At 37.2% G+C, this 16,597-nt stretch overlaps 1 protein-coding gene across 1 annotated transcript in view; it reads left to right on the plus strand.

The window, feature by feature from the left end:
• PARD6B (par-6 family cell polarity regulator beta) overlaps window positions 1-16,597 on the plus strand; it is a 69,014-nt gene that overhangs the window by 14,655 nt on the left and 37,762 nt on the right. The window contains exon 2 of the mRNA XM_053692865.1: window positions 11,425-11,647. Within this exon, the coding sequence (XP_053548840.1) occupies window positions 11,425-11,647 (223 nt within the window). The remainder of the gene's footprint in view (window positions 1-11,424; window positions 11,648-16,597) is intronic.

The raw sequence follows: 16,597 nt of genomic DNA on the forward strand, positions 1-16,597 counted from the left end.
TCCACCTTCTGGTTGGAGGCTTTAGCGCAACAAGTGTCAGACCATAATGCTTATAGCATTGTTAAACTTCTTCAACATGCTAATAACTTTGTTTGTGATGCCATTTTTGATATCATTAAGATTGATGTCAGGTATATGTCTTTATCTATTTTAGCTAGAAGAGCTTTATGGCTTAAATCTTGGAATGCAGATATGACTTCTAAGTCAACGTTGCTTTCTCTTTCTTTCCAAGGTAATAAATTATTTGGTTCTCAGTTGGATTCAATAATTTCAACTGTTACTAGGGGGAAGGGAGCTTTTTTGCCTCAGGATTAAAAATCTAAAGGTAAATATAGGGCTGCTAATCGTTTTCGTTCCTTTCGTCAGAATAAGGAACAGAAGCCTGACCCTTCCCCTAAAGGAACAGTTTCCATTTGGAAACCTTCTCCAGTCTGGAATAAATCCAAGCCTTTTAGGAAGTCAAAACCAGCTCCCAAATCCGCATGAAGGTGCGGCCCTCATTCCAGTACAGCTGGTAGGGGGCAGGTTACGATTTTTCAAAGATGTTTTGATCAATTCGACTCAAAATCTTTGGATTCAGAACATTGTTTCTCAAGGGTACAGAATAGGTTTCAAGTTAAGACCGTCTGTGAGAAGATTTTTCCTCTCACGTATTCCATTAAACCCAGTAAAGGCTCAGGCATTTCTGAAATGTGTTTCAGACCTGGAGTCGGCTGGGGTAATTGTGCCAGTTCCAGATGTGGAACGGGGTCTGGGGTTTTATTCAAATCTGTTCATTGTACCAAAGGAGAATTCTTTCAGACCAGTTCTGGATCTAAAAATATTGAATCGTTATGTAAGGATACCAACATTCAAAATGGTGACTATAAGGACTATTCTGCCTTTTGTTCAGCAAGGGCATTATATGTCTACAATAGATTTACAGGATGCATATCTTCATATTCCAATTCATCCAGACCACTATCCGTTCCTGAGATTCTCTTTTCTAGACAAGCATTACCAGTTTGTTGCTCTTCCTTTTGGCCTTTCCTTATTTGGACGATATCTTGGTACTTGCTCAGTCTTTACATTCTGCAGAATCTCATACAAATCAACTTGTGTTGTTTCTTCAAAGACATGGTTGGAGGATCAATTTACCAAAGAGTTCCTTGATTCCTCAGACAAGGGTAACCTTTTTGGGTTTCCAGATAGATTCAGTGTCCATGACTTTGTCTCTAACAGAAAAGAGACGTCTGAAATTGATTTCAGCCTGTCGAAATCTTCAGTCTCAATCATTCCCTTCGGTAGCTTTGTGCATGGAAATTCTAGGTCTCATGACTGCTGCATTGGACGCGATCCCCTTTGCTCGTTTTCACAGGAGACCTCTCCAGCTTTGCATGCTGAACCAATGGTGCAGGGATTATACAAAGATATCAGTTAATATCCTTAAATCTCAATGTTCGATCTTCTCTGACTTGGTGGTTGGATCACCATAGTTTAATTCAAGGGGCCTCTTTTGTTCGTCCAACCTGGACTGTGATCTCAACAGATGCGAGTCTTTCAGGTTGGGGAGCTGTATTGGGATCTCTGACAGCGCAGGGGGTTTGGGAATCTCAGCAGGCGAGATTACCAATCAACATTTTGGAACTCCGTGCGATTTTCAGAGCTCTTCAGTTCTGGCCTCTTCTGAAGAGAGAATAGTTTATTTGTTTTCAGACAATGTCACAACCGTGGTGTATGTCAATCATCAAGGTGGGACTCACAGTCCTCAAGCTATGAAAGAAGTATCTCGGATACTTGTATGGGCGGAATCCAGCTCCTGTCTAATCTCTGCGGTTCACATCCCAGGTATAGACAATTGGGAAGCGGATTATCTCAGCCGCCAGACCTTACATCCGGGCGAATGGTTTCTTCACCCAGAGGTATTTCTTCAGATTGTTCAAGTCTGGGGACTTCCAGAAATAGATCTATTGGCTTCTCATCTAAACAAGAAACTTCCCAGGTATCTGTCCAGATCCAGGGATCCTCAGGCGGAAGCGGTGGACGCGTTGTCTCTTCCCTGGAATTATCAACCTGCTTATATCTTTCCGCCTCTATATTTCTTCTTCCAAAAGTGATTTCCAAAATCCTAATGGAGCGTTCGTTTGTACTGCTGGTGGCTCCAGCATGGCCACACAGGTTTTGGTATGCAGATCTCGTTCGGATGGCCAGTTGCCAACCTTGGACACTTCCGTTAAGGCCAGACCTATCTCAAGGACCATTTTTCCATCAGGATCTCAAATCATTAAATTTGAAGGTATGGAGATTGAACGCTTGATACTTAGTCATAGAGGTTTCTCTGACTCAGTGATTAATACTTTGTTACAGGCTCGTAAGTCTGTGTCTAGAAAGATTTATTACCGAGTTTGGAAGACTTACATTTCTTGGTGTTCTTCTCATAAATTCTCTTGGCCTTCTTTTAGAATTCCTAGAATTGTACAGATTCTTCAGGATGGTTTGGATAAGGGTTTGTCTGCAAGTTCTTTGAAAGTACAAATCTCTGCTCTGTCCTTTTTCACAGAAAGATTGCTAATCATCCTGATATTCATTGTTTAGTACAGGCTTTGGTTCGTATCAAGCCTGTCATTAAGTCAATCTCTCCTCCTTGGAGTCTTAATTTGGTTCTGAGGGCTTTACAGGCTCCTCCTTTTGAACCTATGCATTCTCAGGATATTAAATTACTTTCTTGGAAAGTTTTTTGTTTCTTTTGGCCATCTCTTCTGCTAGAAGAGTTTCTGAGTTATCTGCTCTTTCTTGTGAATCTCCTTTTCTGATTTTTCATCAGGATAAGACGGTGTTGCGGACTTCATTTAAATTTTTACCTAAAGTTGTGAATTCTAACAACATTAGTAGAGAAATTGTTGTCCCTTCATTGTGTCCTAATCCTAAGAATTCTCTGGAGAGATCTTTACATTCTTTGGATGTAGTAAGAGCTTTGAAATATTATGTTGAAGCTACTAAAGATTTCAGAAAGACTTCTAGTCTATTTGTTATCTTTTCTGGTTCTAGGAAAGGTCAGAAGGCTTCTGCCATTTCTTTGGCGTCTTGGTTAAAGTCTTTGATTCATCATGCTTATGTGGAGTCGGGTAAATCCCTGCCTCAAAGGATTGCGGCTCATTCTACTAGGTCAGTTTCTACTTCCTGGGCTTTTAAAAATGAAGCTTCTGTTGATCAGATTTGCAAAGCAGCAACTTGGTCTTCTTTGCATACTTTTTACTAAATTCTACCATTTTTATGTTTTTTCTTCTTCAGAAGCAGTTTTTGGTAGAAAAGTACTTCAGGCAGCTGTTTCAGTTTGATTCTTCTGCTTATAATTTCAGTTTTTTTCATTATAAGATTAAAACTTTTTGATTTGGGTTGAGGATTATTTTTTTTCAGCGCAATTGGCTGTCTTTATTTTATCCCTCCCTCTCTAGTGACTCTTGCGTGGAAGTTCCACATCTTGGGTATCTGCTATCCCATACGTCACTAGCTCATGAACTCTTGCCAATTACATGAAAGAAAACATAATTTATGCCACCTCATCACACTCCCATTTACAGGACTTCTCCAGACTGGCTCCCATCTTGTGGAACTCTCTGCCTCGCTCCACAAGACTCTCTTCTAGTTTTAAAAGCTTCAAGTGCTCCCTAAAGACTCTACTGTTCAGGGATGCATACAACCTACACTAACTTTTCCTAATACCAGTTCCTCTCCTCCATTGCTATCCCCTGAACCCCCTTAGCATGTAAGCTTAAGAGTCCAGCTGTTTGTAGATCACCTTCTTAAGAGCTGACTACAACAGTGCAACTCTTGGCAGGGCCCTCTACCCATTTGATCTCTAATTGTTTTGTTGTACTCCCCCTTTGTTTATAGCGCTGCGGAATCTTTTGACGCTCTACAAATAACCGATAATAAAATAATACGTTTAACATCCCTTTAACACATTTAAAGTGTCTGACAACCAAGTGTTGTTAATGGGGGGGGGGGGGAGTTTTAGAGCTAATTGCTTTCCTCCTGCACTTACCCCCACATACGAGGTGGCCGGTTGGTGGGGGTGTCCATGGATGTCCTCACTTCCATAGACTTGGAACTGCAGGCTTTAGTAAGGAGTTTAGGGGAGCTGGATAGAGGAATGAGTGTTCAAAAGCCCTTAATCTCCGCTCCCTTAAGCCCTAGAAACACCCAAGACCCACCGTTTTAAATGCCTGCTCTTTGAAATGGTGTGTGTCTTGGGTCCATTTAAATACATTTGCAAATCTAAAATACTCCTTTTTGTTAAAGACCATAAGCCCCTCTTAAAATCGATACTAAACCAACATTTTTTTTTTTCATGATTAGGATAGAGAATGCAATTTTAAGTGACTTCCTAATTTGCTCCTATTAATTTTTCTTCTTTCTCTCTGTATGTTTATTTAAAGAAGCAGGAATAAAAACTTAAGGGATAGTAAACCCCAAAATTTTCTTTTATGATTCAGATAGAACATACGATTTTAAACAACTTTCCGATTTAATTCTATTAGCAAATTTTTTTTATTCTCTTGTTATCCATTGCTGAAGGTACAGCATTGCACTACTGACAGGAAGCTGAAAATATCTATTTAGCCAATCACAAGAGACAAATGTGTGCAGGCACCAATTAGCAGCAGCTCCCACTAGTGTATATGTGCGTATTCATTTTCTAACAAGGGATACTAAGAGAACAAAGCACATTTGAAATTGAAGTGAATTTAAGTGTCTTAAAATTACATGCCCTATCTGAATCATGCAACTTTAATTTTGACTTTCCTATCCCTTTAGGAGCCGGCCCATTTTTTTGGTTCAGCACCGTGGATAGCGATTGCTGATTGGCTACATTTTAGGGCTGCAACAACTAATAGGTAAGATTGATCATAAAAATAGTTGTCAAAGAATCTCTATCAATTAGGTGTTTAACGATTAGTTGGTTAATTGCACAGCACCAGCTGCTTCAATCCGATTAACTCCTGCACATAGTATTGTGCAAACATTTTTATTTATTATTTTTTCTATCCGATTAATCGGATGATTATTGTCCGATTAATCGGATAGAAAAAAGATTAAAAAAAAATTAAAATTTTTTTGCACAATCTTAGTTGCAGTAGATTATCAGATTAAAGCAGCTGGTGCTGTGCAACTGACCAACTAATCGCTGACCGCCTAATTTATAATGAGATTTGTTGACAACTATTTTTATGATCAAACTTACCGATTAGTTGTTGCAGCCCTACTACATTTAGCCACCAATCTGCAAATGGTACCGAGGTGCTGAACCTAAAATGGGCTGACTCCTAAGCTTTCATTCCTTCTTTTCAAATAAAGATACCAAGAGAACGAAGAAAAATGATAATAGGAGTAAATTAGAAAGTTGCTTAAAATTGCATGCTCTATCCAAATCATTAAAGAAAAAAAATGTTTAGTATCCCTTTTAAAATAAAGTCCTTATATAGGTTTTTGATAGCTAGTTGATCAACTAACATGCATACATGTGCATTTATTTGACTAGAGGCTCATGTGAGACCCTCTGTGCACATCAAAGTTGTATAACAATACTAAAAAACCCTTATTTATATGGGAATAACCCTTGTGCACAACTTTGTTTATTAAACTTTTAATGAAAATGTCTTTTCCCCATACATTTTGATGTAGAGTTCTTACGTGTTATGATATATACATACAATTATGGTATAGTTTGAATCAGCAGGGTCAGCTAAAAAAAATCCCTATACATAATGTGTTGGTTTCTCACTGAAAAATGTCCTACATTAGGTCTTAAAGGGGCATTATACACCAACATTAAAGGGACAGTCTACACCTTAGTCATTTTAAAGTCTTACCTTTGATTAAACTGCAAATAGCCTCCTGCGCCCTTTCTATATCATGCAGCAGGAACAGTAAAAAAGTTATTTTAACATATTGTTTCTGGCCAGTTTGAAATGGCTGCCAAGCTTCGCCCACTGATATCACAATCTGGACTGCATCTAGGCACTCTGCTGAATAGCATTGACAGTCTCTTGAATTCAACTAGTGAACCTTTTGGGATTGGATGCCATATGCAGCCCAGATTGTGATGACATCAGTGGGCTGAGCTTGGCAGCCATTTCAAACTGGCCAGAAACTAAATTAATTTTAAAATAACTTTTTTTTTTTTTTTTTTTACTGTTTCTGCTGCATGATATAGAAAAGGTGCAGGAGGTTGTTTGCAGCTTAATCTAAGGTAAGACATTAAGATGACCAAGGTGTAGACTGTCCCTTTTAATATGTGCTATTTAAATAAAGCATTGTGTAGATAAAATCTGCAACTGTCCAGCATTACCTATTTTGCAGCTAACTCTTAAAAATGGGGGAAAAACTATGCAGGGCGTTTCACTGAATATGTATGTCCTATACTTTAATCACTGAGCTATTGTTTTCCCCTCACTCCCTAACTGCCTATAGCCAGGAAGTCTCTGACATGCCTGGTTCATTGAAGCTGCAGTTTTATGAGTTATCCATTTAAATTTTTTTTTAGGAGTTCTCCTGAGAAACTCTTGTTTTATTTGCAAAATAAGAACCGTAAATGGATATACAGAACCTGCTTAAAGGGACAGTATACACTCATTTTTTTCTTTGCATAAATGTTTTGTAGATCTATTTATATAGCCCATAAAAAAATGCTTAGTTTTGCTTATTTTTAAATAACATTGCTCTGATTTTCAGACTCCTAACCAAGCCCCACAGTTTTATGTGAATACTGTCAGCTACCTTCTCCAGCTTGCTCCTGTTTGTGTAAAGGGTCTTTTCATATGCAAAAGAATGGGGGGGGGTCTTTTTTCCCACTTGCAGTGGGCTTTCCATCTACCTTTTTAAAAAGAGCTAAATTCTGAGCTTCTAAGTACGTTTTTAAACAGTTTTATACTGGATTTTTATATCCGTATCTGTGCATCTTATTTATAGTAGTGTCTATTAAATTCAGTTATATGAAAATGAGTGGATACCGTCCCTTTAAACTCTCCAGCTTTGTCTCCCACCTTCTCCGGTAATACTGTACAGCTCCTTACTCCCTCTCCTCCCCGGCTAAACTTCTCAAACACTTCTCTGAGAAACAATCTCCTTCTAGCCAGGATCATATTTCAGAGATGGTGTGTGAGAAGTTTAGCTCCCTGTGTGTGTTTAAACAACTAGGGGTCGATATATTAATTGTTTGAGATTTACTGTCTGCTTAAAACTAGTGTCATGCAATATTTTTTTATGTGATATATACGTTTAAATGTCGAGTGATTTGAAAGTCAATGTGTCTGACATGTCAACTAGGCTCAGAAGCCTTTCGTTAACAATTGTTGGGTGTTTTTTTGTTGTTGGTTTGCACTTGAATTTGGTTAGCTCTCTTCACATAAATCTTTACAGGGCAAAACAATGGTGGAAGGACATCATAAAGAATCACTAATGGCAAAGATTAAAAATACCATATGTTTTCTGCATCATCACAGCTTGTCGTGTAATGAAGACTCTTTCCTTGGTCTAAAGGGTACAAGATAAGTCTTCATGACATGGCAGCTGATGAAGAGATCACTTCTGAGTACTTTAAAGTCAGCAGTATGGAATAATTGAATGTTTCTAAAGCACCTTGAATAGTTTATTTGTTTCTCTTCAGAGGCTAAAGCTGGTAGAAAAGCTTTTTGTTTGTTCAATAATGGATTCTAAATAAAGCATAACATTTTATCCATGTGTTTGGCTACCTGTGAGGGTTTAGTTTTTCCCCTCCTCATTTTTTCTTTTTGGGTTCTGCTAGCCATTGTTTTACTGTTCACTTTATCTTTTGTTGGTGAGTGCTACTAGAATAAGCCAAGTTAAACAGAAATATCTTATTTGTAATTTCCATATGTTGTCAGTTCTGTCTGCTTTCTTTCCTTTAGTTACTTCATTTTAACAGACCTGATACATGGTAGTGATGTGGAAACGCCATGTACCTGAAAACGTGATTTATGCTGGGTTTCTATGAGGCCTCCAATAAAAGGGGCCAATGAACCAAAAAAAAATATTTTGTGATTGAGAGAGAGTATGCAATTTTAAGCAACTTTCTAATTTACTCTTATTAATTTTTCTTCGTTCACTTTGCAATCTTTATTTGAAAAAGAAGGCATCTAAGCTTCTTTTTTGGTTAAGTACTCTGGACAACACTTTTTTTTTTATTGGTGGATGAATTTATCCACCAATCAGCAAGAATAACCCAGGTTATTCACCAAAAATGGTCCGGCATCTAAACTTACATTCTTGCATTTCAAATAAAGATACCAAAAGAATGAAGAAAATTTGTTAATAGGAGTAAATTAGAAAGTTGCTTAAAATTAAATGCTCTATCTGAATCACAAAAGAAAAAAATTGGGTTCAGTGTCCGTTTTAACCCCTTAACGACCGAGGACGTGCAGGGTACGTCCTCAAAAAAAAAAGGCAGTTAACGCCTGAGGACGTACCCTGCACGTCCTCGGTGTGGAAAGCAGCTGGAAGCGATCCTGCTCGCTTCCAGCTGCTTTCCGGTTATTGCAGTGATGCCTCGATATCGAGGCATCCTGCAATAACCATTTGTAGCCATCCGATGCAGAGAGAGCCACTCTGTGGCCCTCTCTGCACCGGACATTAACGGCTAGGTTTGTGGGTGGATAGGAGCCGGTGTGGGAGGCGGGTGGCGGCCATCGATGGCCCTGGATGATGCTCAGGGATGCGTGGGGGCGGGCGCGTGCACGGGGAGGGAGCGGGTGGGAACCGCTGCACTACAGAAAAAGTAGCAGTAAAATTTACAAAAAAGGGGAAATAAAGTTGGAAATAAAAAGATCAGGCAGGTGGTGGGGGTTGGTCTGTGGGGGGGGGGAAGCTACACTACAGAAACTAAAAATAAGACAGCTGCCAGTACCCAAGATGGCCCCCAATAAGGCAGATGGGGAGGATTAGAGAGCTGTTTGGGGGGGATCAGGGAGGTTGGGGGCTAAGGGGGGATGCTACACCCCCAGCATATGTAAATTATGCTTTAAAAAAATAAAAAATTAAAACAAAAAACCTTTTATTTTAGTACTGGCAGACTTTCTGCCAGTACTTAAGATGGCGGAGACAATTGTGGGGTGGGGGAGGGAAGGGAGCTGTTTGGGAGGGATCAGGGGGTCTGATGTGTCAGGTGGGAGGCTGATCTCTACACTAAAGCTACAATTAACCCTGCAAGCTCCCTACAAACTACCTAATTATCCCCTTCACTGCTAGCCATAATACACGTGTGATGCGCAGCAGCATTTAGCGGCCTTCTAATTACCAGAAAGCAACGCCAAAGTCATATGTCTGCTATTTCTGAACAAAGGGGATCCCAGAGAAGCATTTACAACCATTTGTGCCATAATTGCACAAGCTATTTGTAAATCATTTCAGTGAGAAACCTAAAATTGTGAAAAATTCAACGTTTTTTTTTTAATTTGATCGCATTTAGCGGTAAAATGGTGGCATGCAATATACCAAAATGGGCCTAGATCAATACTTTGGGTTGTCTGCTACACTAAAGCTAAAATTAACCCTACAAGCTCCCTAATTAACCCCTGCACTACTGGGCATAATACACGTGTGGTGCGCAGCGGCATTTAGCGGCCTTCTAATTACCAAAAAGCAATGCCAAAGCCATATATGTCTGCTATTTCTGAACAAAGGGGATCCCAGAGAAAAATTTACAACCATTTATGCCATAATTGCACAAGCTGTTTGTAAATAATTTCAGTGAGAGACCGAAAGTTTGTGAAAAAGTGAACGATTTTTTGTATTTGATCGCATTTGGCGGTGAAATGGTGGCATAAAATATACCAAAATTGGCCTAGATCAATACTTTGGGATGTCTTCTAAAAAAATATATATACATGTCAAGGGATATTCAGGGATTCCTGAAAGATATCAGTGTCCCAATGTAACTAGCGCTAATCTTGAATAAAATGGTTTGGAAATAGCAAAGTGCAAAGTGCTACTTGTATTTATGGCCCTATAACTTGCAAAGAACATGTAAACATTGGGTATTTCTAAACTCAGGACAAAATTTAGAAAATATTTAGCATGGGTGTTTTTTGGTGATTGTAGATGTGTAACAGATTTTGGGGGTCAAAGTTAGAAAAAGTGTTTTTTTTCTATTTTTTTTTTCTCATATTTTATAAAAAATTTTTTATAATAAATTATAAGATATGATGAAAATAATGGTATCTTTGGAAAGTCCATTTAATGGCGAGAAAAACGGTATATAATATGTGTGGGTACAGTAAATGAGCAAGAGGAAAATTACAGCTAAACACAAACACCTCAAAAATGTAAAAATAGCCTTGGTCCCAAACGGACAGAAAATGGAAAAGTGCTGTGGTCATTAAGGGGTTAAAGGGACATTAAACACTAAATATATTTTCTCTTGTTAAGTGTATCCAGTACACGGATCATCCATTACTTGTGGGATATTCTCCTCCCCAACAGGACGTTGCAAGAGGATCACCCACAGCAGAGATGCTATATAGCTCCTCCCCTCACAGTCATATCCAGTCATTCTCTTGCAACTCTCAACAAAGATGGATGTAGTAAGAGGAGTGTGGTGTTTTATAGTTAGTTTCTTAACTTCAATTGCAAGGCTGTGACTTGGTCTTCGCTTCATACCTTTTCAAAATTTTACAAATTTGATACTTTTGCTTCTTTGGAGGCTGTTTTTGGGAGAGGTTCTACAGGCAGTGGTTCCTGCCTTGTCCCTCCCATCATCCGTGTACTTTAGCTTTGGTATTGGTATCCCACAAGTAATGGATGATCCGTGGACTGGATACACTTAACAAGAGAAAACATAATTTATGCTTACCTGATAAATTTATTTCTCTTGTAGTGTATCCAGTCCACGGCCCGCCCTGTCCTTTTAAGGCAGGTCTAAATTTTTATTAAATTGAGAAAGGAGAAACTATAGGGTGCAGTGGTGACTGAAGTTTGTTTCGGTCGAATGACTGGATATTACGGTGAGGGGAGGAGCTATATAGCAGCTCTGCTGTGGGTGATCCTCTTGCAACGTCCTGTTGGGGAGGAGAATATCCCACAAGTAATGGATGATCCGTGGACTGGATACACTACAAGAGAAATAAATTTATCAGGTAAGCATAAATTATGTTTTATAAGCATAGTACTTAGGTTATATTCTTCCTCCCTGTAGTCATGGTTGCCTCTGTGTTGAAATCTATCTTTCATTACAGTGCTGACCAGCATGCACATGTACAGCAACTCCCCTTGAAATACCTGCTGTGTAACCTAGGTTTCATAATGGCAGAACCCATGATTAGAGGGACCTGACCCAGATATAGAATAAGTAGTTTCATTTTTGCTTTTTAAGGGGAATTTTAATTTGTGACTCTGTTTATTAATGTGTTCTTTTTCCATATTGTGCAGTTTGGAGCAGAATTCCGTCGCTTTGCTCTTGAACGTTCCAAACCAGGAAAATTTGAAGAGTTCTATGGATTACTTCAGCATGTACACAAAATTCCAAATGTGGATGTATTGGTGGGATATGCGGACATTCACGGGGACTTATTGCCCATAAATAATGACGACAACTATCACAAAGCAATAACTACTGCAAATCCTTTACTTAGGATATTCCTGCAAAGACAAGGTAAAAAAACCATGTAGATTATATGTGGCCTATGTTTACTTTGATTTTAGTATGTTGTACAGAAGGATGGTACATAATAAAGATTTTACTGCTATTTTTATAACGATTATAAAATGTTGAAAAGTTAATTTTTGATTGTCAGCCAGAGCAGCAATATTGTGTGTGACTTTGCTAACTCCTGGACAGTACAAAATTGTCAAAACAGGCTGTATGATCAGAAACATACAGTTTTTTTAAATTATTTTCTTCTGGTAGAAAAATATCTCCCACACAGTCTTATCTTGTTTATTGTTTTCTTTGTTTGGCTGTCCTATAAGCTTTCTTTATTTTTTGTTGTCACATTTACTATTAATGGAACATTCAAAGGTACATTGCAACTGCTGAGCAGGATATGGCTAGTAAGCCATTCATATAGCCAATCCTCAGCCATATGCTGTCAATGTATTGCAGCTCCAGAGCAGGATTGTATTTTATATATGGGCATTAGTGCCAGGGATTGCCAAGCTAGTTTAAAATCTTATGAGCCTGCCCAAACATTTAGTAGCCAGAACTTTTTATACAAGCACATCACAGTTGCCCCATGGCTGCTATAGTGGATTAATCATCCCTAATAAAGAGTGTATGTAAGAACCCAGAAAAATAGACTGACATTTAGGTTATACATTGCAATGTAGTGACCTGGTAAAAAGAGTGCAATTGTATTACTGTTTTCCTTGGTATTTCAGTGCACACTGTTGTGTAGACACCCATAAGTGAAAAAACTCAGTTTTGGTATAGAACTCTGATTCTTGTGCTATGTGGTACTCACTCTTTTGCTACCTCCAGACCCATGTGCACCAGTAATATGAGGCTGCTTTAGTTAAAGGGACACTGAACCCAAATTATTTCTTTCGGGATTCAGATACAGCATGCAATTTTAAGCAACTTTCTAATTTACTCCTATTATCAAATTTTCTTTATTTGAAATGCAAGAATGTAAGTTTAGATGCCGGCCCATTTTTGGTGAATAACCTGGGTTATTCTTGCTGATTGGTGGATAAATTCACCCACCAATAAAAAAAGTGCTGTCCAGGGTCTTAACCAAAAAAGCTTAGATGCCTTCTTTTTCAAATAAAGATAGCAAGTGAACGAAGAAAAATTGATAATAGGAGTAAATTAGAAAGTTTCTTAAAATAGCATGCTCTCTCGGAATCACGAAAGAAAACAATTTGGGTTCAGTGTCCCTTTAAGTAACCATTTGTTCCAGTGTTCATTGAGCCCTGGGTGAACTAATTAGAGCATTTTAATTTAGCATTTCCATATCCCTATATTAGACACCTGGGTATTCCTGCCTTATCGAAGAAAGTCTTCTGGAACAGAATATATGACTGAACTGATTGTAATTTACATGTAAAAAAATGTTATGCTTTATTATATATTTTAATTAGGGATTATTAGGGCCGATATTTGGAATTTCTGAAATAATAAAGTATAGGCCAGAAACTTACCGATATGGAGCAAATCGAAAGAAATTTAGTTCTGTGTACTTCAGGGAAACTAGGCCTGTAGATGTACTTGCATAAACAAACGTGATTTGCAAAATGTGATCTTTAAGTGGCACTTAAAGCTATAGTTTCCCTGAGGTATACAGAGCTAAATTACTTTTGATTTGCTCATAGGGATCAGCAATACATAAAATCAATCTGCTTGCTAATTGCTGTTACAAATAGAACATTATTTGTTGCATTCTGATAAATTTTACACATTTGCAAAACATTTTACAAAAGCTGCTATATTTGATGATTTTTTTATTTAAATATTTTATTTTCCCCTTTCATGGGCATATAAAAAACCATTAAAAAAAAAAAGATAGTTCAGGCACATCAATGAAATGTCCACAACAACAAACCTTGAGTAGAAAGCTATGCAGTATAGGAGATTAGTATCAATATTCTCTAGCAGTGGATAACAATGCTCTTACCATTAGGTGGCGCTGTTACACGTGTATAAAACTGCACATAAGTGATATAATAAAGACATTTATAGTTCACTCCTCAGTACCAGGGTAGGTATTTGCAATCCAGTAAATATATGAGCATATTAAAAATTAAAGCAAATAAATCTAGCACTGATATTCCAGCATGTCCTTTCTTTCCCTGTTGAGTGGCTATATATATATATATATATATATATATATATATATATATATATATATATATATATATATATATATATATTTTACATTTACTAAGTGGGTGTGTTTTTAGTAAAGTGGCAGCAATATATGAAAAAAACAGCCGTTTAACAGGAGAACATGCTGAAATGTTATGCTTTCTGCACTATGTTTTTCTACTTAACTGGGAGTACTGAAGACATTGTGTAGTGTCTAGCTTTGCAGTAGTAACTTAAATTAAATTTTATATCAGTGTACAGTTTAAATGGATTTATGCAATTTTTCTATGTTTTGGGAAGCCATTTAAGAAGTTAAATTTCAAGCACTTTTTTTTTTCCCAGTTGTTTACTTTTAATGTTTAAAATGTTAATAAGCATGTTCAGTTTATACCAGATTTCTGTAGAAATTGTGTTGATTTTTCAAAACTTTAAATGTACAGAATATTGTCCCCTGTTATCGGCCTGAAAGGCGATCAATAATCAGTATCAGTATCGGCCCTGAAAAAACGATATCCCTCTATCCCTAATTTTAATACTAAACTGCAACAAATATATGCGATGCTTAGGTTTGATAAATTTCACAGTTACTTTTTATGTGGACAAGTTTTTAGTTGACATAAAATGCTGACAGGTTAGCTGCACACTCTGTTAATCTTTTACTTCCCTAGAAGTCGTTATTAAAATTCCATGGCTCCTCTAACACATTGGTATTGACTACTAACCTTGAAGCAGTTGCTTGGGCATTCACCGGTACATATTCTTTATTAACACAATGCCTCCTGGATATGTGCCAGAAGTTGTGTAATCATTAATTTGGTAGGATGGCCATTGGTAGTTTTGCATTTCTAGTTGATTGCCAGGCATATTCTAGGGGGCAACATAACTCGTTTTAGTTAAATAAACCTTTCATGTCCTATTTGTCATTTTAAAAATGCCCAGTAATGTTAATCTGCTGTATCTGAGATAAGCAATATCTCTAATGTATTTTCCAGAATTTTAGGGCTTCAATTACATTCTCTCTCTCTCTATGCAATCTTCATAAAATAACCTTATGTGTAGTTAAATGGACGTAATGCTAAAAAGGTTAGGTTAAAGGTGAATTTGAAGTTAATAATATGTGTGTGTCTGTATATAACTGGATGTGTGTGTCTGTATACAACTGAACATTAATGGATTAAAAGTAAAAATTAAACATTTTTTCCTGATTAAGAAAATATGCAATATTAAGAGAATTTTCAATTTACTTTGTTCTCTTGGTATCCTTTGTTGAAATGCATACCTCCAGAAGCAGCAATGCACTATTGGAGCTAGCTGCTAATTGTTGGCTATGCACATATATTGTCATTTGATTCACTAGATGTCTTCAGCTAGCTTCCATTAGTCCATTGCTGCTCTGAATATGACTTTCTCGGTTTAACCCGTTGTAGGGATTAAACATACAGTTCTATAGAAACAATAGTGCAATATTAAATGATCTAACATATTAGATCATTTTGGTTTTGTGTGTGTATATATATATATATATATATATATATATATAATATTTGGCCTTTTTTTGTAAACTTAATCTTGTGAGTTTAAAGGCTATGTACAGGTATTTTATACTCCAATATTTCTTCATATCTATCTATATATTAGAAAATTGTGCATAGCCAGTTGGGTTTGTTTTAGTAACCAGGCCTATATAAGTGTATAGGTAACTGTGATTGGAAATGCCAACCCACAATTGGGAAGACAGTTCTAAAGGTTCTGATGTACCTTCCCAAAATCACTTTCTTCTTAATTTTTTTTATTTGTTTATTTAAGGCACAGTCTACACCGGAATTTTTATTGTTTAAAATAATCATTTAATTACCCATTCCCCAGTTTGGCATAACCAACACAGTTATATTAATACACTTTTTACCTCTGTGATTACCCTGTATCTAAGTTTCTGCTCACTACCCCCATATTTCAGTTCTCTTGACAGACATGCATTTTAGCTGACTCCTAGGTAACTCCAAGGGCGTGAGCACAATATTTACCTATGGCACACATGAACGAGTGCCCTCTAGTTGTACAAAAAAAGTAAAAATGCATTTAGATAAGAGGCGGCCTTCAAGGGCTAAGGTATTAGCATATGACCCTACAGGTTTAGCTTTCAACTAAGAATACCAAGAGAACGAAGCAAAATTGATGATCAAAGTAAATTGGAAAGTTGTTCAAAAGGACATGCCCTATCTGAATCATGAAAGTCTCTATTTTTGTCTAGACTCTCCCTTTTTATTTCTGGAGCATGAAACAGTGTGTGTAGACAGGGCAAAAGTACAGTGATTACAGCACTTCTTCCAGTGGTGCCTTTTTAGTGACAGCACCAAATTACTTTCACTTTATGTGTGTGCTGAAAGAACTCCACTGCCAAAAATTGCCGTGGGTATTGGGCTTCCAGCACTAAGCCAATGGCATGCAAGGTATGTTCATTTTCCCTTACTTTCATCTGCCAGGAGTTATGCACCCCCCCCCCTGTGTGTTCAGATTACAGTTCTCTCCAGTCTTCCTCTTAACCCTCCTCTTTCAGAACTGATCTTTTGTAAAGGTTTTTTTCAGTTGTTACACTTTACTCGTCCGTCAGGGCTCTGTAAAAGAATACAGAATAGGCAAAGGGAAGGTGCCATGTGAGACAGTAGATTTGCAGTCTAAAATAAAATGAATATATATATATATATATATATATATATATATATATATATATATATATATATATATATATATATATATATATATATTAGTACACTGTCCTTTTAATAAACTGTAATGTAG

The sequence above is a fragment of the Bombina bombina genome, chromosome 1, assembly GCF_027579735.1.
Source record: "Bombina bombina isolate aBomBom1 chromosome 1, aBomBom1.pri, whole genome shotgun sequence".
NCBI lineage: Eukaryota > Metazoa > Chordata > Amphibia > Anura > Bombinatoridae > Bombina > Bombina bombina.